The 26486-nt window shown below is 43.5% G+C and overlaps 1 protein-coding gene across 1 annotated transcript in view; it reads right to left on the bottom strand.

Annotated features, from left to right (window-relative positions):
- The window catches only part of SLC24A3 (solute carrier family 24 member 3), a 1254778-nt gene that overhangs the window by 796360 nt on the left and 431932 nt on the right, over positions 1-26486 (bottom strand). The window contains exon 3 of the mRNA XM_069607530.1: positions 12853-12929. Coding sequence (XP_069463631.1) covers positions 12853-12929 — 77 coding nt within the window. The remainder of the gene's footprint in view (positions 1-12852; positions 12930-26486) is intronic.

The following is a 26486-nucleotide window of genomic DNA, read 5'->3' on the forward strand; positions in this document are numbered from 1 at the left end:
TGGGTGTATCACGGTTGACTGTGTCAAAGGCTGCTGAGCGATTGAATAGTAATAGTGCTGAGTAGATGTTGGAGTATGCGTTGGTCTTTAGATCGTTGCATATAGGTAGTAGTGCACTTTCCATTCCTCTTATGGGTCTGAAGCCTACTTGTGCCTGATCTAATAGTCGATTTTTCTACATATGCCAAGATTTGTTCATAGACGTAGTTTTCTAGTAGTTTCGCTGTGTAAGTGATATTTGAAATTGGCCTGTATGTTGTATTGTATATCTCTTTTCCCCACCACCACGAGGCTTCACGAGAGTTTCAGCTCGTGGAAACATTAGCAAGTGAGTGTTCTGTTACAGGGAGCGCGAGACGTCCACCTACGAACATAGAACACTGAAGATTCAAGTCATTGCTGAGACGTTGGATCTGCAGTCGGTGTGGCCTTATACTTCCTTTATTACTTATACTCACAAATATACCTTGCGCTCTGTAATACAAATAAAGGTATATGCATCGCAATTATATTTTCCTCCTTCCTTACCTCGACCACTTCAAGTGGCGACGAGGATTAATCCTGGGCCCCACCGCCTCATCGAATTCAGCTCATCTCCGAGCATTGCAGCGGCCCCTGCAGCTATGCGGTACCTGCTGCTGCCGCTCCGCTCAATCGAGGATCTCAGCCCCTCCTTTGAAGGAAGCACCATCTCGGCTTCCATCTGCCGCTCCGTTCCAATAAACGTTGCAGCGGCTGCCTACCAAGTAAGTGTCCCTGCTTGTGGGTACCCTGCACCTCTGCCCAAGACCTTCATTTCTCTCACTCTGTGTCTTTTCCGGTTACATGATTACATCCGGATGTTTTTTTTTCTCACGTCGCCCTCACGCTGCCTTGCTGTGCATTGCCTACCGTAATACACAGTATATCAGCGCAGTTTTACTGTGTTTTAATGCGTATAGCACATGATGAGGAAGTGGATGAAGATATAGCGGCCATTAAAAAGAAATATGGAAGGAAAAAAAAAGGTGATGCATAATATTTCTTCAATAAGGACACTCACCCTATGCAACTATATTTCCCATAACGCCTGTTCCACAGCCAAGTACATGTTTATACAAGAATATCATTTGGAGAACGAAAATAAATCATAAAACAAATGTTTCTTTCACTAAAAGGGTCACATTAAGCACTGCTACAATGCAGGGAATTTAATATCTCAGGACTCTGGTGCCTTTTGCAACTCTATTGTGGAACAGTTTCCACTGAAGAGCAGTTTTATTTCTAAACCACCATCCATTTGTGCTTCCACTATCATCTATCTTTAAACTTATTCAGCAGTTTCATAATTTCAGCTTCGGGCATCCAACATAAACCTGCAGTAGACCCACTTTGTCTTTCAATAATGTACCACCACCCATGTTTTTCCTGTCAGAGGTTGGCGAGCCAGTGACGCCATGGAAAAGATGGATCAAATCATTTGAGCATTATGCCGGTGTTGTATAATAATAATAATAATAATAATAATTAGGCTTTTATATAGCACTACAAACCCTCAGGTATCTGAGCGCTGCTTATTATTACCCACGGTGTGTGGTGCTCATTTATCGACCTCGGAAGGATGAAAGGCTGAGTTTGGCCCCGCCGGGATTCGAACCTGCGTTAACAGGCTCTGCACGGGTGTCAAAGCGGGCGCTCTACTCGCTGTGCCACTTGACCGGCGGTCAGAACTGCAGCGTGGAGAAAAGGAAGTCCCTACTATTACACTGTCTGGGCCCGGCTGACAGGAAAAGTTTGAAGACTTACCAGAACTACCCCCTGATGAGGCTGTTGACCTAAATGAATATGAGCGCTCAGTAAAGAAAATGAGCAAACATTATGAAAAAAGATAAGTACAATTTTGGAGCATTACAAATTTGGGAAGAGAATTCAGGAAGAAGGCGAAAGTGTAGAACAATACATTACTAGTTTAAGGAAATTGGCTAAAACATGCAATTTTAATGCCCAGGTGGATGAAAGACTGAGGGATCAATTCATGTTAGAGTGTAGAAGCAGTAAAGTGAGAGACAGATTATGGGCTGAAGATGATCCTACTCTGGACACTGTTCTACGTGTAGCCAAGGAAGTTGAGCATACTGAAAGATGCGTTAAGGAATTGGAAAGCAGACGACAAACAGCTGAAATCAAACATGAAATCTCAAAGGATAAGATCACAATGGCCAATACTAACAAAAATAGCGAATCTACAGCCCAAATAGCAGAAATTACAAGTAGATGATGCAAGCCAGAGAAAAATGGCAGATCGCCTTGGAATGAAGATAGAAGAAAAAAGATAACTTCTAGAGCAACAAATAATGATGTGAGAAAGAAGAGTCCACGCAGGTGAAGAGATGACTCTGGGAGAACGAGCACAGGCAGGTGTTTCAGATGTGATGGCACAGATCATTGGGCAGATAACCCTGCGTGTCCCGCTCTCAAGATTATATTTGGCAAATGTAAAGGCAAGGGACATTATGCCAGGTGTTGTAGAATTCAAAATACATCTACAAATTGGATAGGGAATGATAATTGTAGTGATGAAGATGGAGAAGAATGTGTATTTGTCATAACGGATGAAGAAAACGAGGAGGAAATGGAGAGTCCCAAAGCCACCGTATGTGTCGATGGTGTTGACATGAGCATGATGATTGATTCTGGAGCTAAATACACTCTCGTGCCACAGAATCTATGGAATAGGAATAAACATGAATACTAACATGTGCCAGACATAAGACCCAGAGCTTATGGAGGAGTTAAAATAGATATCATCGGGTGGTTTTGGTGCACGCTTTAATTCAAGAACAGGAAAGCGAAAGGCAAGATATATATTACTAAAGCAGGAAGAATGCCTTTGTTAAGCTGGACCCATCAGAGCAAACTTAAAGTTAAATTAGATGCTGCGGCCAGTGAATCTGTATTATTGATTGAGAATGGTCCACTGAAACCCCAAATGACCAAGAAAACCACAGAAATTGATGAAGTGATGAAAGGTGTGTTCAAAAATTAAATTGGGTGTCTTCGCGGATGTAGTTGGTTAGGTCTTCTGTGTTTTCCAATGTATCTTTGAGGAGTGACTTGATGTAGTCTGTTTTGAAAGCTCATGGCATGGTTCCTGTTTCTTGTGGTGAGTAGTTGAAGAGGTTGTGGTAATAATCTGCCAGGGTTCTCTGGGTGACAATGATCTTGTAGACTTCGGTGGGCATGGATCTGCTGGAGAGTCCGCTCTATTGCTTTAGCTCATCAGGCTGTGGAATTTATCCAATGAGATCGGCAGGAGGTGATATAGTCTAGTCAGTGGTTCAGGTGTTGGCGGGCTGAGGTGGTCAATGCTGCTTTCTGTGATTTGCTGGATGCAGATGATTTTATTTTTGAAGTAATCTTCAAGGTCGTCACATAGTTTTTGCATTTGGGTTGGTGCGTTGTTGCATGTGGATCTGTTTCTTATTTCGGCTATTTCGGTTATGATGTTGAACATTTCTTTCTGGGTGTGAGCCGTTTGTTGCCATTTGCTTTTTTGCTTTCAGTATTTCAGCTTTGTATAATCTAATCTGTTTTTGACATGTACTTTATTTCTGTTGATCATAGTTTTTCCTCAATTTTCTTTCTTGTTTCCTAGTATTTTCTTTCAGTGCTATGAGATGTGGCATGAACCACCTTGTCATTTTTTTTCTCTAGTCAGGGGGTGAAGGGTTTTTCTGGTGCAACGTCATCTAGTGTTTTCCTGATGCATTTTTTGATTGTGACTGTTCTTTAATCTATACCGGATGAGTCTAGAATGGTGATCAGTGATTTTGCAGCCTCCAATCTCACGTTTATGTCCACAATGTTAATGGGTCTCCAGTTTCTTTTCAGAATTGGAGGGTTTTTAGGGAGATTGTCAGGTATTCTTGATGGCGGATGAATCACAAATGGTATAATGAGGTGGTCGTTCGAGAGGATTTGCATTGGAAGTGCAGTTGTGACCAGGATTTTGTTGAGAAAATTGCATCTTGTGTGTGGCCTGCTGTGTGTGTCGCTCCTTTCACCAGCTGTAGATGAATTGTTGCTCGTTGATTAGTTAGTGTTTTGGGTGAATTGCTATTCTCTACTTCGAACCAGATGTTGAAGTGCCCAAGTATGATCAGGTATCGTGTTTAATGGCCATGTTGGTGATGGCGTCCATGAAAGTGTCTACGAAGGTTGAGTCGCAGGTAGGTGTTCTGCAGACATGTGGAAATGAAAGTTGAGTCGTAGGTCGGTGGTCTGTAGACAAGTAGAAATGTTAGGTTTGTTTGGGGGTCTAAGGTGTAGGATGAATGATTCACAGTTTGGGATGTTTAATGGTGGTGCTATTTTTATTTTTAGCTTGTCCTTGTATCCAACCGCAAGTCCTTCTCCTCTTTTTCCTTCTTGGTTGGCATGCTTGAGTTTGAAATTGTCAGGTAGGCAGTCATACACTGTTACCTTGTAGCTTTGACTTAGCCACGTTTCTGTGAGGAAGAGTATGTCTATCTCTCCATCACATTGCAGGTCCTATATTTCTGCTATGTGTTTGGATATTGTTCTGGTGTCGACTAGGCTACAGCATATATTTCTGTTTCTTGTGGTCTGATTGATCTTTGGGAATGTATTTTGGTGGTTGTGTTGGTCATTTTTCCATCGGATTGCTTATTCGGGTTAGTTGATGCTGTTTCTTCATTGATTAGTTCAGTCAGGTTTCTTGTTGGATTGGTGTCTTCTTCGAGACCGTCTCCCTGTCGACACTGATGGTGTCTTTTGTTGTGCACGTTTTTGTGATGAATGGTGTGTTTCACATCTTTCCCCTAGGTTTCCGGTTAACGTGCTGATGTGTTTATGGTTCTTGAGGATAGATGGTTGTTTGGTTGGGTGGTAGGTTGACAGGTGTGGTTTTAGGTAGAGCGATATTGGTCTTTTTTTGCCAAGTGGACCTATTTCCATTGAGCGTGTGGGTGCGAGGTTTGCATTTGTTCCAGGGTGTGGAGTTCTGATCTTGTTCCATTTCATCCGATCTGTTTTGGATCTTCCTTGGGCGTTAGTCTTTCCTGGGTCGGGGCATTTTGTGGCAGGGTCTGTTCTAAGGGTGGCTCTATCCTGGGTCGGGGGGACTGTCAGAGGGACTGGTTCTCTGGGGTCACTCTGTCTGACAGTAACTAACCCTGGCAGTTGGGGACTAACCTCTGTGACTAAGGCTGACCCTATTTGGGACTGACCGTGGTGGTTTTCCTGACTAACTTTGGCAGTCGGGTACTGGATTTGTGTGGTTGGTTGTATTGGGTTCACAATATTGAGAGCATCCCTGCATAGAGCTGTAGTGGGCTGTGGTTAGGTCTTTCCTTGTGGGTTCTGGTGCGGCTGTCTCTCCTTGTGGGTGCCTGAAGTTTTTCTTGTGGGAATTGTAATTGGTTGTATCGGGTTCACAATGTCGTTTGCCTCCTGGTGGTGATCTGCGGGGCCTGTGGTAATATCCTTTCATCTGAGGTCATGCATGCCTGTCTGTCCTTGTGGGTTCCTGGCGGTTTATAGTTGTATTTGTAAAGGGTTCACAGTTGTGACAGCCTCCCTGTGATGCCCTTCGGTTTGATCATCCCTTGTGTGGACCTGTGTTTTTGTTGTTGTAGTCGTGTCAGGTACACAGTTGCAATTGCCACCCTGTGATACTCCTTGTTTTGATCTTCTCTTATGGGGTCCTGTATAGTTGTCTCCCTCTGTGGGCTCTTCTATTTGCATTGGGTTCAAAAGTGGTGAAAGGCTCCTTGTGGTGATATGTGGTATCCTGTGGTTAATTTTTCCCTTGTGGGGTCTTGAGTTGCTCACACTCCTTTTGGGGTCCTGTGGCCTTTTGGTTGTATTTGGGTCACATTGGTGAGAGTCTTCCTATGGTGACCTGTGGTGGTTTGTGGTTAAGTCTTCCGTTGAGTGGCCTTGCATAGTTGCCTACCTTTGTGGGCCCTTGTAGTTTTGTATTTGTATAGAGATCAACTGCAGCAATAGCCTCCCTGTGGTGTTCTATGGTTATTTCCCATGAAATCAACTTTAGCTGTACTCCAGTACTTCCCTTAGATTCAACAGTGGTTTATACTCTGAAATGCATCCTATATTCAATAGTGGTTACAATGTAGATGTCACATTTATTGAACTGTGGCTATACTCTGAAGCATCTTCTAGGTTCAACAATGGCTATGCTCTGACCATTCTTCTAGAGTCAAGAGTTGTTATATTGTAAATGTCACATGTATTCAACAGTGCCTGTACTCTGAAACATCTTCCATATTCAACATTGGCTATACTCTGTGAATTCTCCTAGATTCAACAGTGGTTATATTCCAAGAATTCTCCCAGATTCAACAGTGGCTATTTCTGTCCATTCTACTAGATTCAATAACGGATATACTCTGATAGTTCTTCTAGATTCAACAGGGGTTATAATCTTTATAGTGTAGATGTCACTTGTATTTAACAGTGGCTTTCCTTAAATTTCTCCTAGATTCAGCAAAGGCTATACTCGGAGAGTTCTCCTAGTGTCAACAGTGATCAGACTCTGAAGGTTCACCTAGATTCAACAGTGATTATGATGTAGATGTCACATGCATTCAACAGTGGCTTTACTCTGAAACTTATCCTAGATTCAACAAAGCCTGTACTCAGAGTTCTCCTAGAGTCAACAGTGATTATATTCTGAAAGTTTCTTTGGATTGAACAGTGGCTATACTCCAAGGTTTCTTCCAGGTTTAACAGTGGCTATACTCTGAGAGTTCTCATAGATTCAACAGCGACTATATTCTGACTGTTCTTCCAGATTCAACTGTGGTTATATTGTGAAAATCACATGTATTCAACAGTGGCTGTACTCTGGGAATCCACCTAAACTCAACTATGGATTTATTCTGGCAGTGCTTCTAGATTCAGCAGAGGTTATATTGTGAATGTCAGCATGTATTTGATGGTGGCTGTACTCTGAAATGTCTCCTAGATTCTGCAGTGGCTATACTCTAATGATTCACCTAACAAACCCTCTGTGGGCAGCAACGTTTAGATAATGCCTAGAGTGAACAGAGTAACAAAACCATAGAGTGGAGCAACATTTAAAACCGTGCCTGGTGTCAACTCATTGTTTGTCTGTTTGTTTGTTTGTTTATTGATTTATATCGCGCACCAAACCCTAAGGTATCTGGGCACGTTTTACAAGTACATTTAAAAACATTAACAAAACCTGTAGAATTCTATGCCTGCCCAGCTCATGTTTACTTAATAGGGCTGCCAGTGAGCCCACAGCGAAGTTCACAGTATGGGGAATTGGCAGTTTGATGTGGTGACCATTTCATTTTGTCACAGGAGCCTGTAGTAGTCCTAAGCTTTCCAAATCACTCAACTCACTTGTAATTAATCTGACCATCAGTGATCCCACAGCTCAGCCAGCGGAAAAGGTCACGACGCTTTGAGACAGATATCATTGCAGTAGGACCCGGTGTGTGGTAGTTTGAGTCAAAATGGGCTTGTTTCGGCAAACGGAGAAGCCGTTTGTAATGGTTGGAAGCCAGCTTGGAATTTTGACCATCCTAAGGTACTGTAAGGGTGAGCTCCATAGTGTGTAAATCAAGCACTGCTCCTACCACTGAATGTTCTGCTGCAGTTTAGAAGAGAGGTGGCGATTAAGCATCCCTTTACTTGACTTTGCTAACTTTAGCTAACCCTGTACAGCCACTTCAAGCTAGCGGAGCACATAGGCGATATGGTAAACCCAGTTAGTTGACCTGGATCGTGGGTTATGGATGGTAATACCCTCCTGCTTGCATTTGATTCTATTGCTTGGATAAGAGTGTGTGCCACTTATGGTGGAGAATGGAAGCCCTAACAAAAAGTCGATTGCTTTGCATTTGGACATTTCACTGTCCATTAATATTGGTGGAAACTTATTTTAGCTATTCGGTTAACTCTTTTTTGTTTGTCTTTTTGGATTTTACAGAGAGGATCTTTTTTTCATAACCTTGTGTCGAACACCTACCTGGCCGCGACTTGGAATGCCTTTTGAGGCAGTTAATTAGAGGAAGAAAAACAGTGTTGAAGCCACCCAAAAATACATGATTAAGAAATTAGCTCAATGGAATAAGAAATCAAGGTTAACAATTGCTAAAGGAGAGCCAGCATGGCTTAACCAACTCTGAACCTAAAATGGCCAACACCGCTCCACACTGGAATGCACTGATCATTCACATCAAAGCAACGCACATTAAAAGGGGACTAGTAGTGAGGGGCCCACTTGTATTTGAATTGTAAAGCTTAGAGTGAGAAAATGAATGCTACGACTCACCGGCCCGAACAACAGAACCTTCAGATTTCACGTAAAGAATTGTAAAAATATGTTTCATGGGCGTTATAGGGATATATTTCTCAGTAGTACTGGGCTACCTTATACGGGGAGGTGGTCAATCAGAGAGGTGAACATACACACTGAACATCCTCAAACATTGTTGGCACCATGGGCGTATAGCGGAAATAGTTTCATCTCCCCCTCCATAAAAAGGTTAACAGTTATGAAGAGCTCAAAATACGTAGTGACATTTAAGGTATTCTTTTGACCACTGCTCCCCATCCTTCTAGTGATAGCCTTAGTTCTCTGTGGTCCAATCGACGAGGCAGGATTGCTTTCTTTCCCCCATTCATCATAGTGACAATGGAGCATTGCCAGCATATTTGAGGACACAAACAGATCCAAGCATCGGCCCATTCTGATCATGTACTTCTATGGCTTTCCAAACCTCTTACATCTGTCCTAATTATGTTTGGCACAGTACACAATGTGTCAACTATGCTAGCTGTACACTGGACAAGGGAAAGGAAAGAAAGCCCAAGGGAAAGGAGTAGATTTTCAGATAACTCCTGAAGTTTAGATATTTTTCTTCAGAGGTCCAGTGGAGGAGAAGGACATTTCTTAGTGTAGGGTCCTGCACATAGAAACTCTTTACTATACGCGTCACCTTACTGGAGTGGGACATAAATAGAGAATGGTAAGTGGACAAAGGCTAGCTCCTTCCAGGCTCACACCTGGTGAACTTCCTCCACAGTAGGTATCTCAGTCCAATTGCACAGTAATCTCTCCCACAATTGTCATGCATTTTAATTCCAGAGTGTTCTTATTATAGAGTATGAAAGGGTTCACCAACTCAACGAATAGTAAACTCTGGTATGATTTTGAACTATACACAATGGGCCTCATTACGAGGTTGGAGGTAGCCATGCCTATTTTACCAGCATGGCCACGCCGAAACTCGGCTCCGGGTCCCGCGAAAGGGGAATCACCGGGCCATTCCGCCCTCAGCGGACCCGGTAATTCCTGTTGCGTGGGAGCCAGAGCCGGTACGTCCCCATTCCCATTATGGGAATGGGGAGGATGGTAGCAGCGGTACCGTTCATAACGGTGCCGTTGGTATCATCTAGTTCTGCTTGTGGGTGCCGTTATGGCAACCTGGTCAGACCAGGTGGCTGCAAGGGCACCCTCGGGCAGAACTCATAATGTGGCGTACGGTAACAATGGTGCTGGTAGCACTACCAGCGCCGTTGTCACTGTACCGCCACAGTCGTAATGAGGCCCAATGACTATTCACAACATAAAATTACATTTTAGGAACCACAGTGGAGGTTTTGTGCATATTAACTGGTCAATCTGCAAACATGATTGAATTTTACTCTTTGGTGGTAGACAAGCCCATCACTAGCAGACATCGGAAATGAGGGCGGGACTAGCTGAACTAGGTTGCCCCTTTATAAGATAATTCTACACTTAGTGCTCAACTAACATTAGCACTGGCAAAGCCAATAGGTTTTGGCTCTCATATGTTAAGGGGGGGCCTAAAATGCTCCAATGAATGGGGCGCCATACGTAAAAAACAGCAATAAGGTTCCGACCATTACAAGTGATAACAATTATTAAAGTTTTTAACATTACACAGGCACACACATAAAAAAGCACAGCAAAGCAAACACAGTTATGTCAATACTGGGAGGTCAGGAAATCCCATAAATTGACAGCAAAGGCAATCAATTGCAACCCAGGCACAAAAGGAATCTACACATTTCATTAAATTGCAATGCTAGAAAGGACAGAATAATGACACATTCCAAAGGTGTATGCCTCTATCTACAGCAATAGTTTTGGCTACAGAAAGTGTTGCTTAAGCAACGCCTAAGAGCCATAGCCTAATGAAGTCAATTATGCTCATGAAAAACTCTAGATGACATTATATGGTTAATGAAATGTAACCCTGACCATTTCAACAAATTCAATTCAACTATAAACACACATGGAAGTGAATGTATACAGCACATAGCATGATTGCACGGATGGATTCAAACATTAAAAAAAGAACAATTAAGTACTCATAAACATCAATCGAGTGTGACTGTTTTATACAACATTGTGAACACAGCATTAAACAAATACACACACATCCAAATACATTATATTTTAATAGACCGCCAGCTTTGGTCTCTAGAGTTTCTAGAGGCAAATTATTGGACGTTGTGCATTTATTCATTTCAAGGCTAAGGAAAAGAAAGGACACACGTATTTACAAAAAGGACTACAATTATCAAGAAATCTGCTTGAAATTCAGAATCAGCATTTGGTCAGGTTTAAACTGAGCAAATGTTCGAGTTGCTTCTGGTTGTGAACCAACAATCTGAACTGAAAGTGATCATCAGCATTTGAGAATGTTGGTGTTGTGATGTGTGCAACTTGATTGGCAGACACAAATATACATGCCCAGAATTCACTTTTTCAAAATTCTGACTAAAGATTCCTGGGACACCACACACCCTACTCTTAACCATGTCCCTGCCTTCGACTACGCATTCAAGATTTCAGTGCCATAGCAGTACAGCTAACAGTGGTTTAGGAACTTTTCATATCCCTGGAATTCTTCATTTGCCAGCAAATTACTTAATATCTGTCTTTTATATTTATTTTTTATTTTTAGCCACTGTACATTTTTTTATTTTTTGAAAGTTTGTATAATACAGCCAGTTAAGGCTTGTTGTACATTTATAAAATATATAAAAGACAACGAATAAAGGACATGATCCTCTAAGAATCAATGCAATACAGATGCATAAGATAGTAGAAATAAATTGAATGGCAGAAAAGTTCTAATATTTCCTCGATAGTGTGCCAACCTTTAGTACAATTATATACCAATGACACATCATTTCCTTCATAAAATATCTCCCAAATGTGTATTTTATGAAATAGGTCTATTGCAAGTTTTTTTTAGAGCAGGATTTATTATGTGCACAAACCTCTTCCTTGTGAGAAAAGCAGCTCATGAGTCAATGGTTCAAAATGAGTGCTGCCATTTTCTCATGCCCAAATTTAAACTCCAAACAGCGGGTGGTGTGAGCTTCCCTGTCCTAGCCTCAAAACTTTGGAACACACTGCCCACCTCCATCAGAACTGAGTCTTCGTTCCTAACTTTCAAGAATACTACCAAATCTTGGCTGCTCACGCAGACTCTATAAGTTCCTCCACCAGTTCTGCTATTGTAATATATCTCTTGCCTGTACATATCTCAGAATATTATATGTATGTGTATATTAATGTATGTATATTGCTTATATTGTAACTTGTTTCTAAGAATATGCGCACGGTTGCCCATGGGCCTGGCTGCGCTTTACAAATAAAATAAACTTCAAACTTCAAACTTCTCCTTAAGCACAAAGCCCTCCTGAATGGGGATTCATAGACCTCGACGAAAGGACAATTGATAATTCCCATGATCATGTCCTTTTTTCCTGTTGGTTGGGGCCGCCTGCTGTTAGATGTGATGATCAAAATCACAATTTTGAATTCTTTAAAAGACAGCTGTCATTTCCAATCATGCTAATGGCCCCATTATGGACATATACTGCCCCATGTGAAGGTTCTGCAACCTGATGTTTTGGACTACGACTCCCATGATGCCGCATCATTGACTGCACTAGCTAAGGCTGATAGGAGTTGCAGTTTAAAACATTTGAATGGGAAAAGTTTTCACACAGGCATTTGCTAATTAGCACTGAATGAGCTCCTTGGTTAGACTCTGCAGGGGGTTGAACATAGTGACTGGCGGGCCTCATTGGGAGTTTGGTGGTATCTCAGTGGTAAGTCCCACGAGATACCACCAAACAGAATTACTGTTACCACCACTTGGTCCCGTGGATTTACCATGGGATTACAAGTGGTGGTAGGTGGTGTAAATCCCCATTTTCTAGAGTCCATAGGACTCCATTGGGGATTTTTGGCAGAATTACCACTGGTGGAATTACCTAGTGGTAATTCGGACGATTTGTTTAGGAAAATTGAAGAATTGATCTCCAGCATCAAGCTGGATGTAGACCCTCCACTTTCCTCCAACAATATGCAGAATTACCACTAGGTAATTCCGGCAAACTGCACGTTTGGCTGTGCGGGAAAAATGGAGGTAACAGAATTGCCTCCACTTTTTTCTCCTACCGCCAAACTCGTAATAAGGCCCCTGTCTCTCACCAAAGAGGTCAGTGCAAACAACATCAACACAGATAAATACAACCATACATTTCATGCACCATCAGCATGTTTACACTGCATATCTAGCTGACTAGTCATGAAAAAGAGTCCTTAATGACTCATAAGCGCCTTCTGATATGTTACTGTGTGTTGCATTTTGACGTGGTTCGAAGAACTGCCCCAAGTTTAACCAATGGCAGCTTTGCACTGATATATTTCAGTAGGCACCCCTTCTTTCTACATTATCTTCCCCTTTTAGAACACCAACATTTCAATATGCATTACAAATAAGCATTACAGTTTGATGTGCTACTTACACAGAACACGTGAAGGAGTATGGCGCCATGTCTTCTCGCTTCATTTGAGAATATGTCACTGGGGAATTCATGGAGTGCTGCAAGAAAAACAAACATACATTTAATACATTGAAAAACAGTTATTTCACAATAATAATGCCTCTTGGAAACATTTCTATCTTTGCATAATGTAAAGACCATTACATTGGCTAATAATGACAGATATTATTATATCCTTATAATTTGTCAGATTCCTATTAAAAATGAAAAATATTATTTTAGGTAATGCACGAGGCCATCAATGGCCCCACAGAAAATAAACACTCAAAGCACGGGAAAAAAGGCCATGGCCATTTTTATTGAAAACACGCCATAGATAACGAAATATCTACAGCCCAGTGGGGACCCCTTCCTTCAGACAAGGCATACCACCTCCATTGGCGCCAGGGTGATGAGCACACTCAGCACTGATCATTGTAACTGCCGCATGGGCACACACGCCATCTTGCTCATGATCACAGGTCCGCATGGAGAGCAACCAGGACCATCCATGGGCAGCTTCACCTGACACCTTGTGCGCAACTGTGAGGGGTCAACATGGGCTTCAATGCCAGTAGGCCCGCCATAATCACTGAACACCCCACAACCACAACCTTGGGAGATGCATTCATTTTTAAAATGTACTTTTATTTGTTTAAATCTTGCACAGACAATACAGGAGTCAACAGAAGGAAGCACCAACATTGTACAAGCACAGATAGGTTTAGTCTCTCGTTCATCGTAGGCAACCACCCTGGGAGTACGCTTCAGCTAATGGGGGTAGGGGAGGGGGTAGTTAGGGTCTTGAGACAGAAGTCTGCATCGGGAGATGGCCGAAGTAGGGCCACAGAAGTATATTAGGATTACACCGGGCCGGGCATACAATGGGGGGTGTATCCTCAGACAGTAAAAACAGGGCCCAGTAAGGAAACAAAGAGCTAACAATCAGCAATAACAAGTGAACCTTAGCACACATCGTTGTTATTCAACAGCAGCTGTACTACGTCGCCACAGGGGATGTCGTAACTGGGTCGCTTCCCAGCCAGAATAGATGTCAAACGCTTATCAGCCTCTTCTGCGTCCCAAAAAAGATGAGACCCTAGGCTTGACAGGTCCTTCCTTCCTTCCTTCCTTCCTTCCTTCCTTCCTTCCTTCCTTCCTTCCTTCCTTCCTTCCTTCCTTCCTTCCTTCCTTCCTTCCTTCCTTCCTTCCTTCCTTCCTTCCTTCCTTCCTTCCTTCCTTCCTTCCTTCCTTCCTTCCTTCCTTCCTTCCTTCCTTCCTTCCTTCCTTCCTTCCTTCCTTCCTTCCTTCCTTCCTTCCTTCCTTCCTTCCTTCCTTCCTTCCTTCCTTCCTTCCTTCCTTCCTTCCTTCCTTCCTTCCTTCCTTCCTTCCTTCCTTCCTTCCTTCCTTCCTTCCTTCCTTCCTTCCTTCCTTCCTTCCTCCCTCCCTCCCTCCCTCCCTCCCTCCCTCCCTCCCTCCCTCCCTTCCTTCCTTCCTTCCTCCCTCCCTCCCTCCCTCCCTCCCTCCCTCTCTCCCTCTCTCCCTTCCTTTCCTACTTCCCCCAAAATCTGCATAGCGCTTCCCTGAACTTCCGCCATCATAACTAGCTTTTGCTAATTAGAAACACATTGCTGCATTGTTACACTTCATAATATGCAAATGACAAATCGAAAATGTATTGGTGAACCCTTTCTACACAGCTTCTGGTACACATACAACATTCCGAGAATCACACCAAAGGGTGCAGGTGGGAGGTTAACATTGCAAGGATTATATTGTAATAATCAGGATGTGTGGAGGAGCAGAGGGAATATGACGTAGCCCTTTAAATAATTATTCATGTATTGATTTATTCATTTATTTATGTATTTATTTATTTATTCGTAGCATTTATGTACCGCCCAGACTCGAGGGCATCGCGGCGTTTGAGATGTATGAATGCAGCAGCGTTTTGGTTCCATTATAAGGGTTTGGGTGATAGGACTTGTCACTGGAGGAATGCCTTCCAACACATGTAATTGGGGAGAGAACATCAAAAGAACTCTTTCAAAAAGACATGGAGAGACCATTAGCATATTTGCAGTGTGAAAGAAAAGGCAGAGTGCGAGAATTAGGGCCTGTGTTATGCGATGCTGAAGAACCTGGCAGAGTCTCCTGATTATCTGCATGGAACACTCAGAGGCACAGGAATCTGGCTGGCCCCTGGGTTCCTGTTACTGTTCAGTGCAGCAATCCTTAATGGATCTCCATCATGTGTGCAGCTCAGTAATGGAGGCCACCGGGAACAACATGGTAGCCCGTTTAAGCCTTCCCAAAATACAGTCTGGCTCTGTTGATATCCAGACTCTCCACGGACATACAGTGCGGTTCCCACAGACACGTGTAAGGCTTTCCAGCGCAGAGTAGTTTTCCTATGTACTGCCTTCATTATTTCCTAGCATCCATCTTGTTTTGTAGTTTTTTAAAGGAGATTTGGGCATGCGTGTTCTTCATGGGCATGATTTCCATTCCCCACTTTTAGAACCAAGGAGGAAAGCACCAGGGTGCTTACAGCCATCAATCAACCTTTGGGTGATCACTATAATAGAAAATCTCAATCTTGAACGTCAAGTGACTGATTACAGCACTCTGGCTCTCGATGATATTCTCCACTATCATTACCAATCAGTAACTGTTAATTGCAGAAGAAAAGTGGTGGAGGACTTTCATTGGTTAAAGACTGTTCAAGCATCTCAAGGTAAAACGCCTACTATATGAAGTGCAGAATGCCCTGGTTAAATGGGGTCCACTGACAACCTAACAGATCTGGAGACTTCATAGATAATTGCAGTTTGTTCAGTGCTTCAAATATTCCCTCATGACCTTATCTTTGCATTCTTGGTGATATTCGTTTTTTAGGTAAATTATTTATCCAACACTAAAATTGCCATTTTCCAGATAGTCTTACTGCTCGTGATCTCAGACAGTTTGCCACAGAGGACACTAATATTGAGAGCCACATATTGGACCGCATTTTCATGGTATGTTCCTTTATTACATTAGGCCACCTACTGCCATTGTCCTACTCAGACAACCTTGGTATGCCCTTTTTCTGTTCAACTGAGGACAAAATCGACTTCAGACAAATGCTGGGTTTCTTTAAACAAATGGTCCAAGATCACATGCAAAGTGCTATTGTCAATCATAGCATGCCCTCCGGATGAACCAAGAAAGGATATTATAGGCCCACAAGAAAATCCTGAAAGCCTTAAATACAGGCTACCTACTGCATCTCATGTCGACTTGTGGAGTACCACAAGGATCCATCCTCATCCCTGTGATCTTCAATCATTTCATGTAACCACGTAGAACCCTCCTCACGCCACACAACATCCACATTCACCAATTGTCAGATGACAGACAGCTCTACCGCAAGCCATCCTCCTTGGAAAACATCTGTAGGCTCAAGGCCTGGCTCACAGTGATCCAGTCCTGGATGAGCTTACCTGAAGCTTAAACCCTCCAAGACTGAATTCCTACTGCTGACCAACAACACTGAACACCCTCACATCCAGACGTGGCTCTCTGCCATGAACCTCGTGGGATTCACACGCCAGCTGGCCACCTGCACCAAGTCCCTTGGGTTCAACATCGACAGACACCACACCTTCAAAAAGCCCATAGCAAGGAAGAAATATCAAACAACGTGGTGCCATCTTTCTCTCCTGCAGGAAATCAAGCCCTTCATCCCAGAAAACAAACTCAGATCTGCTGTTCAAGTCTTTGTCCTCTCCTACCCGGACGGTGGCAAAGGCCTTTTGGAAGGTCTTCCAGCAACTACCCTGACCGCCCTGACATGTGTCCTGCATGCTGCAGCTCGACTCATCAAATTCGAAGGATCACCCCCTCAGCGAATTTCACTGGCTCCCGCTGCAAGCCTGTATCATCTTCAAATTCTGCTGCATCATCTACAAGGCTGTCACCCTGAAGTCCCTAAGCTACCTCACTGATAAAGTCAGTATCTCCGGTGGACTATAATCCACCAGAAAGGTCTTCCAGCAACTACCCTGACCGCCCTGACATGTGTCCTGCATGCTGCAGCTCGACTCATCAAATTCGAAGGATCACCCCCTCAGCGAATTTCACTGGCTCCCGCTGCAAGCCTGTATCATCTTCAAATTCTGCTGCATCATCTACAAGGCTGTCACCCTGAAGTCCCTAAGCTACCTCACTGATAAAGTCAGTATCTCCGGTGGACTATAATCCACCAGAATTAAGGGCATGTAAGGGCATGTGCAGACCTGAACCCTGCAGGTTCAGAAAGAAAAGAAATCGAAGACTGGCCTTCTCTGTTTAAGCTGCAAAACTCTGGAACTTCCTCTGCATCAACATCAGACTTGTGCCCTCGCTTCTATAGTTCAGGAAGGAGATCAAGACACTCCTCTTCTAGGACCCTATAACACTTAGGTTCACACACCCTCCACTCCCTATCTTACCGGAGATGAGGTGATCTGCTCACGCTGTTTCCTTCTCTGGTTGCCTGTAAATCCTTTCCTGCCAATTGCCGTTCCTACTCTTCCCCTGTTCTTAGAGAGGCAACAGTTTCACCTCACTGATGATGCCCAACAAGGCTGAAACACGTGTATGGGGTTACTGATGGTACTCTTGTTCAGAGGAGAATTGCCTAGCATTTCGGCGCTGGACTGCCCCTGGGCAGGACAAAGGCTGATATGCGGGGAAATTTCTTCTCTGTGAAAAGGACAGTGAGCTAAAGACTTGCTAGAGTCTCTCCCAGGGGTTATTCACCCAAGAACAGGTCATTGGGCTGTGTTCGTGCTGGTAGAGAGATTCCCAGACCCCCCTTTGTTTGCATACTCTTCCCCTGTTGTTAGCTCCCCTCACGCTTTTTCTGTTCTTCCCTCAATGTGTTCTTCCGCCTAATGCAAAGCACTCAGTTTCTTCCCGGAACTAGGTCTGCGATCAATAAATACCCTAATAATGATAATATTATTGGCTCTTCTAAAAAAGAGTGTTCAAATATTCTGTAGCAACCCTTATTTTGGACCAAATTAAATAATTAAATACTGATCCTCAGACAACTGGAAAGAAACAGGTTAATTTCTAAGATGCAAGCAGACTTAATCAACTTAGACTGCAGCCAGATCTTACAAGAAAAGCCTTTGAAAAAGAGAAAACAAATATATTATGCGCACAGAAAATATTATGTGCAGGGAATTTGCAATGCCTAATAGGTCCCAGTAGACCTGATGCATGAGACCACTCATTCGATCGAATTAAAAAAAGATATTGCTTATTTTTCTATTCAAAGGTGGGGAACATCCTTCCTCGTCTCATAAAAAGCTGCCCTATCCCTGATACAGGTGCAGGAAATATAACGTGGAATGGGGCAGAATACATCTTGGTATTAATGCTTTTGAGTTTATTTTCACTGTCAGGCATGACAGCCTTTCTGGCAAAATCCAAACCGTCTGGTTTGCCAAGAGACTGCAGCCTGCTAAAATGGGCGAGGGGCTCGCGATTTCTACAGTGTCAATGCTTACAGAGAGCAGTGACCAATCTTTCCAAGGTGAAAAGGAACCGGCAGTGCTCTCACCTCTCCTAAAAAAGGAGTCTCACTAATTTCCACCCATTTCACAATCTACCATATGGGAGAAGACTCATGGGCACAGCAGAAACCTGTAAAAACAAAGCTGTGATGGCTGGGAAGTTTAGAATGAATCCTAACCTCAGACTTTGCTCTGGGCAACACTCCAGACCATCGTTCTTCACCTGCCAAGCCATTACAGAAGGGGAAAGACCATATTCAAATCAGGCTTGGTCCCATCCCAAAAAGGGGCAGTCTGGCCCGAACCTGCCAGCTTTCAACAACATGCTGAAAAATCCCAGACCTTAGGCCCATTCCAGTCCGGCTTTTTCCTAGGACTAGGTACTGAACAAGTGATTACTACTAGTACTAAGGCTGACAATACAAGAAGCATAACAATTAATCGCAACTCCATTGTTTTGATCTTGTTGGACACACTCAAATGCAGCACATTGCTGGGCCGGTTAGTGCCCATGGGCACAACTGCATTGACTTTCAAATGGATCCATTCTTATCTGTGTGATCGGACTCATTTAATGAGATCAGCTAATACCATCCTATGTGGGTTTCCTCAGGGGTCCGCCCTATTGCCATTCTCCTGGTGGCTAGACCAGTTCTCACCTTTGCAATTCATTTCATTATGGGGACTGATGACAAACAGATCATATCAGATAACATCTATGATAGCCAAGAGGTAAGGAATTGGTTGAAATTCAATGCAGAATCACGCCATTACTGTGCAGCAGAAAATACAGGGGGCGGAAATGTTGAAGTTTGAACTGGGAATTTCAATGCAGTTATATCTGCGGCGGGTGGGTTAGGGTAATAAATAATGTGATGGGAATATGGGGGGCCTGCAAGAGATCTACCCCCGCAGATAATGGCATTGACATGTGAGAAAAGAAAAAAAAACTCAACATTTTCGTCCTGGGTATTATCAATTTGCAGTAATCAAATATGATGATATGATATGGCATTTGTAAAGCGCCTACACACAAGTGTTTCAAGGCGCGACGAGGCAAGGAAGGGGGAACAGAGGGAGGACAGAGACAACCATGTTACTAGTCCAAGTGACATTGAGATCGCGCAAGTGCAGGGGATGGGGGTGGGGAAAGTGCCAGGGGAAGGGTCAGGAGGGCAGTGCTGTACATGGGATCAAAACAATAACAAGAAGTACGGCCAGCAGGTGGCAGGTGCAATGGTAAGTGCAGACAGCAGGTGTCCAAAAGTGCAGGTAGGGGGACTGTAGGGTTACAAATACAGACCCAAAATAAATCCAGACTTGGGTTCTCCACCCATTCCAGTGGAAGACATATTGATCCAAATGGATGGTAACCCAACAATGGTCTCTTAGGTCAAGAGCAAGACTGTAGGGAAGTTCTTGCAGCTCAAACAACAGAAGAGTCTGCTCTTCATGTGTTCACAAAAGGTGGCATTAGTACATGCACGCAGTGTAGCCATTGTAAGCCAACATATCTGGTTTGCTCTTGTCCAATAGTTTTAAGAAGTACTGTCCAGCCCACGCTCTGAAACACCTGCTGAGATTCTATGGTTGAGGATAGCAGAGCAAATCGGGAGTAGAGCCTTTTTTGGTACACACATCCAGACTCTTGAACAGCGTCCCTGCATACATCTGCGGGATTAATGATCACTTGGTCCTTAGATGCCCATTAGAAACCATTCTGCTGACACTACCCTTGATTACATGTAACGTGCTACTTTCTAGGTATGTAGGCTCCATGGTGCTACATGCTGGGTGAAATTGCAGTTGGTGAAAATGTGTAACATAACATAACGGAAAAAGAGGATGATGGTGTGATACAATATCCCCTGTAATAAACAGCAGCATTTTCCTCACACTGCTGTAATGGTCTTAACTGGCCATTATTGGTGGCAACTGCCAAATGGTGCGAGTACCTGCTCATGTAATAGCAGTGCCTGGCAAATGCCTAACACTCATACACAAGCGAAAACGGTTGGCTTTGCCAATGCTTGTTTTTAACGGGACTTCCATGAAGGACATGCAGAGTGCTTATACATCGAGTGGTTCAAGGCAGACCTGGTTAAGACATTTTAATTACACCAGTAGTGAATTTACAGCTCCAATTAATACATTAACTCTCAGAAGACTGCTTTGAAAAAATAATGGCAGGTACTCCAAGCACAAAGTTGCTTGGTAAGGCTTGGGAAAGTAAGCGCAAAGAGATCCCAGGAGGATGTGTTCTGGGCAGGCAGGGAAAGGGTGGCAATGGCCATAGGGATTAGCATGGCCATGGGCAGTCAATGAGAGTGTTACAAAACCAAACAACACCTACAAGCTGTGTGCTCCTCCTCATATACCATTTCTCCCTAGTTAATCACTATGATTAGAATTGTTCTTTGATAACGCGCTTAATACAGGAGACCAGTTTCTAAGCGCGAGCCCGGGATTCGAACCTGTGTTGCTACCAAGACAAATGCGTTGCCCCCGAGCTATCCTCCCAGCCCAAGTTGTAGTCTAGTTATATCATTTCGGCTTGTTATCGCTACCTAATAGCCAAAACTAATAGGGATATTACAATTCACCTTCAGACTTTTTCCTCTATTTGGTCATTGAACTCCTCAGCGCCTTGGAACATACTTTTAATGCAAAGCGGTGGGGACGTCACCCTATGCATATTTCTGTCCGTTGTATTCCCAAATGGATGCATCTACTTCCAGTTCAATGACTGCCTCCTTTTGTTCCTCTCCTGCCAGCCTCCATTCCAGAGGACACTGCCATCTCTGCCCCCACTCCTTTTCGATTACCCAGCCTACATCTATTTCTGTTTCCAATGTTCCAATGTCTGGCTGTATGCCGTTCTCGTTTCAATCACTTCTTGCTGTGCAGACATCCCAAAGGCGCGCTCTATCAGAAGCCAAAAGGCCAAAATATGTCCTAAAAAAAACCCACCAAGGCCACTAAAGAAGCTCTAGTTAAATAAAGAAGTGGGGTGAAACCAGGCAAGGAGTGAATAAACCATCATCAGCTGTGGCAATCCCTACCAACATGAGTATGCATCGGTGGCTGGCATGGTTGCCATTCGAGGAATAGGAAGGCGCGTTCACGGCACATCAGCCACCGACCAAGCGACTCGTTCTACTCTTGAGATTGTGTAGCACAGAACTCAATGTTTGTTTCTTTGTTGGCAAGCAGCTTAACGCAAGATCGCTCTACACCAACAACGCGATGATAATGTAGAAAGTTATATGGCAAAAGTACCACTGTGGGTTCTTTCTTATACACAAGCCTACGCAATAGGCCATTGGATCTCTGCTGATTCAAAAACATGACTCCTGACTTGATTGTTGTAATAGGTTTTATTTTCAATTGAAATATTTCACTGGCAATTTTGGCGCAGAAAAAACAGCAAAGGTGAACTTGCTCTAAGCTTTCAGAAACAGTGATCCTGCCAAACCAAATTCCATGCTCATGATATGAGATGGTATATTTTATTTATAGCGCGCCTATACACAAGTGTTTCAAGGCGCGACAAGACAAGGGAGGGGGAACGAGGGAGAAAATGACAACGATCTTACTAGGCCAAGTGACGCTGAGATCCTGCAAGTATGGTATAGATAGATAGGGCTTAACGGGCAACCTAGAAAGCAATGTCTAAAAATGTGCCAGCTGGAGGCCATCCGTGTGTGCACTGTCTTAGAAGGGTTTTTGGAAGTTGTTTCGAATGAAATAGGCTTGATATCAGGCTCAGGTGCTAGAATCATCACCCTCTGGTCTCAACGGCACAGGGCCATTGAAGAGTTCCGGAAGAACTGTAAATGACCACAAGATCTCAAGTTCAAATACAATTTTCAAATACTTATGATCCCAGAGAGCCATTCGAGACAGAAACCTAATAATCACCCATGTAAGAGAAACAGTTCGTACTTTACCCCATAAACAATTTCCGTATCACACACCAGACGACCACAGCCGCAAAGCATTTTTGAGTAACCAAATTTTCTCCAGTAAATTTTGAAAAATGATGTTGCCATTAAATTGTGATTGTAAATATTAGCTTTATGTTCTGCGTATTATTTGCACGATCTCAATGGCACTGGGCCTAGAAAGGTCTCAATGTCACTGGGCCTAGAAAGGTCTCAATGTCACTGGGCCTAGAAAGATCTCAATGGCATTGGGCCTAGAAAGATCTCAATGGCACTGGGCCTAGAAAGATCTCAATGTCACTGGGCCTAGAAAGATCTCAATGGCACTGGGCCTAGAAAGATCTCAATGGCACTGGGCCTAGAAAGATCTCAATGTCACTGGGCCTAGTAAGATCTCAATGTCACTGGGCCTAGTAAGATCGTTGTCTTGTCCCCCCTTGTTCCCTCCCTTGCCTTGTCGTGCTTTCAAACACTTGTGTATGGGCGTGCTATAGATAAAATATCATATCATATAAGCGTTCTTTGTTAACCACGTATATGCTACTTTACGTTTATGTACAGCTGGTATGGCTTTTTATGTAGGCATGGACTCGTTCAATTTTTGGTTGCTTGATTCCTGGCGAATAGACGACAAAACTAATAAAAACGATTAGAAAATAAAGGAAAAACACAAACATTGTTATTTTCTTAGACATATCAATTGCACATGTCTTGCTGGTTCCCCTGCATGCAATTTTAACGGTTGACAAGGAAGAGTAAAATATAATTTGTTGCCTCCATGCAATTTTAATGGTTCACATGGAGGAGTCGAATACCTAGGAGTACAACGGGCCATATTCCTGTTTACTCCTTAGCTTTCCTCGCTGTCTTGTTAAGAAATACATTCTGCCTGCAAAAGTTGGTGTCATTTATTAATGGCTTCCTATGGAATCCTCCAGGAGTTCAGCAGGTGCACAACCAAAGGCGGATGCCATAGGAATCCATTTGTTTCTCGCCGGCATGTAAATGTCATGCAGGTGTGAAATCTAATGCACTGGCAAGATGGAGGAGGGCAGCACGGTGAAAATCTTATCTGCTCGGTATGCGCCTTTGCCACATTGTCAATGCAGGAAAATGGGGCAGAGCGGGAAATGGGGGAGTAAAAGCATTACGCCTCACTTTTGAGTTGCCATTGTACACCCCAACCTATTAAAAATGAGTCTCAGAGTCATTTTGTGAAACCAAGAGACGAGGACAGCCAAGAGTATGGCTATAGTACAGCAAGCTATGAAATACCCTTAGTGCATTCAAATCTATATCTGTATAATAGTGGTGGATTTTAATGGTTGATGAAATGTTGTTTTATTGATGTGAAATAGATCTTTCAACTAATAACACAATACATTAAATAAATAACGTTTAAATAAATACATTAAATACAAATATACCCAAGCTATGGGAAAAGGTGAATGTACTAAATAGGGGTTACAAATCATTTAGATGAGCACCTGGAGACTGCCGTTGGGTGGTAGAGGTGCGCTTTATAAATCAACATAACATAACATTTTATGGTGTTCATTTGATCCCTTTACAGAGGCATGCAATATTTGGCTCTGCAGATGTGTTGTACTACAAAACCCATTAACCCTTCACGCCCAATGGTAGGCGATCCTTGACGTCACTGTCCAAACTATCTGGAGAGACGAAGGTTGCAGGCCCTGTTTTTCACAGTATTTTGCGTTAAATCAGCTGTGCAACACTGGTTGCTGAGTGAAGAGCAACCCTCAGAGATTGCCCCCCCTGCAGCAGGCCAACTCCAGGTCCCAGCCACAGTTCCCAACAGGCTCCATTGCTTGGCCGGCCCTCATTAGAATATGTTTCCAATGACCCAGAAAGCTAAACTCTCTTCCCCTAGAGCGTCTCCTAGACATGGACTTGTCTGCTTAAGCTATTGCAGAAAAGGACTTTCACTGCGTTCGTGCATGTGTTGGATTGTGTCTTTGTCATACTAGACAAATATCCCAAAATGATGCTGTGGCGAGTTCTTAAGACATAAGCACCTAAAAGAAACGGACAAGGATAGATACAAGAGCGAAACATTAACAGTGTTTCCTGGTGCTAGCTTTCTCTTTCCTGCCTTCCTCCTCTGTTTTCCCCACCTGGGATGGGAGGGGGCGAGATGCAAGACATACCTAACAAGGGGACTGCTCAATTTGCAAATGCAGGCCAATCCTTCTAAAGCCAGTGTTTTCCCCCCTGTTTGTGATGTATTATGTGGCCAAGAACCTAATCCTGGTGCCGCACAGTTATGCAAGGTGGTTACATAGGTTGGGCTCCCCTCGGTCTCGGTCCCCCCTCCTTCTGGTTATTTGCCTTCCACCTTTGGATGTACACAGCCTTGGTCATTTACTTTGCCTAGACTAGACCCATGCAGCAAGTTGCTTTTTGGAAATCCATAAGTTGACCATTGTTAATACAAGGCTTGATTCTAGGTATACAAGCCCATGATGGCAATTATAATTGCTCTTTTATAACGCGCGTAATACAGGCGAGTGGTTTCTAAGCTCTAACACAGGCAAGTGGTTTCTAAGCGCTGGATTTGGATTCGAACCTGTGTTGCGCTGTGTTGTCTTGCTTCCAAGACGAACACATTGCCCCTGAGATATCCTTCCTCCACATAGGGTACTAGGCTGCTTCATCCAACTAGGAATGAACTGTTTGGCCCTATATAATTTAAACCAAATATAAGTATATAGCTAATATATATATATATATATATATATATATATATATATCACAGCAACCTTGTCACCAAAATACCTTTTAGGTCAAGTGAAAATCATGTTATAATTAATCTCAGAACATGACAACATTGTTTGGCTTTTTTTGTTGTTGATGACTTATGTAGCTTTCCCTCGTACAATACATGTCTGCAGTATGATGCATCTGAGGTCTCTCCTTTGTGTTACACCTGCCCCTAGTTCACCTCAGGAGCCCCTTCTTACAACATAACAGCATTTGCTCCATGGATGTGGGTTGCCCTATTGTTGCTCTGTATAAGGAAGTCAACATCCACAGATCTGCCCGGCCATTATATGAAGGTGTCCTTGAAACATTACTGGAAAAAAGAACATTTCTGGAGAAAAAAACAGGCTATGACAACTTCCGCCAGACAACGAAGAACTGATGAAATGGCGGGACGCAGAGATCACGGCTGCGTGTGCGTCCACTGATGCCTGTGCTCAGTCATACGTCAGTGCTTGACAGAGTGGAATGGCTGCAGAAGAAGGGTGATTGGATCCACTCCTAAACAAAAATAGCACCGGCTGTCAGGCCACCTCTGCAGCAGAGCGGCGCGGAGAGCTGCCTGCACCCGGCAGCCGGAGCTGTAGTTATCTCGACTCTACACCCGGAAAGTCGCTATGCAGTAATAAAATCGCAGCAAAAATGTCGCCTTTACAAAAAATCGCGGCAAAAAGGCTGTGGTTTGACCCGGTAAAGGTGTACCCCATTATACCATTTAAGGGAAGCAGGGGCTGCAGGGGTGTCCCCCACTTCCCTTAAATGGTATAATGGGTCTGGGGGCTATGGGGGTGTCCCCTGCATCCTTTACATGGATTGCGGAGGCAAAACCACAGCCTTTTTGCCACGATTATTTGTGTAAACGGCCATTTTTGCCGCGATTTTAACACACATAACCGGCAAGTTGAGTATTCTCCCCAGTGGGATAGGCAACCTGCATTGGATCTCCAATGTTTTCACACCAGCAAACCATTCAACACCCGGGACCAAGAGCAACAACAATGGCTTCCTTCTGGCCACCTTTTGTTGAATATGGATGAGTCAGATCCACAGTACAGACCACGGAATCTAATGAGCAAGCACCTGAAAAAGACATTTTGATCAAAGGATGAGGTGGTTATGTATCTATAGAGTAAGCACAAAGTGCTGGCCAATTGGAAAGTCGCCTTGGCAATAATCTCCTTTACTGATGCTACTTTTCCCAACATGCAGTGACAACAATAATACAATCCTGTAAATTCGCTTTTTTCAGTGTAGCACATATAATTATGGTTTCCCATAAGTAAACCTGACGTGGTGCCAGATTACAGAAACTTTGCGGCGGTGCAGTGCAAGGTTGCGCGGC

The sequence above is a fragment of the Ambystoma mexicanum genome, chromosome 4q (genome assembly GCF_040938575.1).
Source record: "Ambystoma mexicanum isolate Mex_15411 chromosome 4q, UKY_AmexF1_1, whole genome shotgun sequence".
Classification (NCBI taxonomy): Eukaryota; Metazoa; Chordata; class Amphibia; order Caudata; family Ambystomatidae; genus Ambystoma; species Ambystoma mexicanum.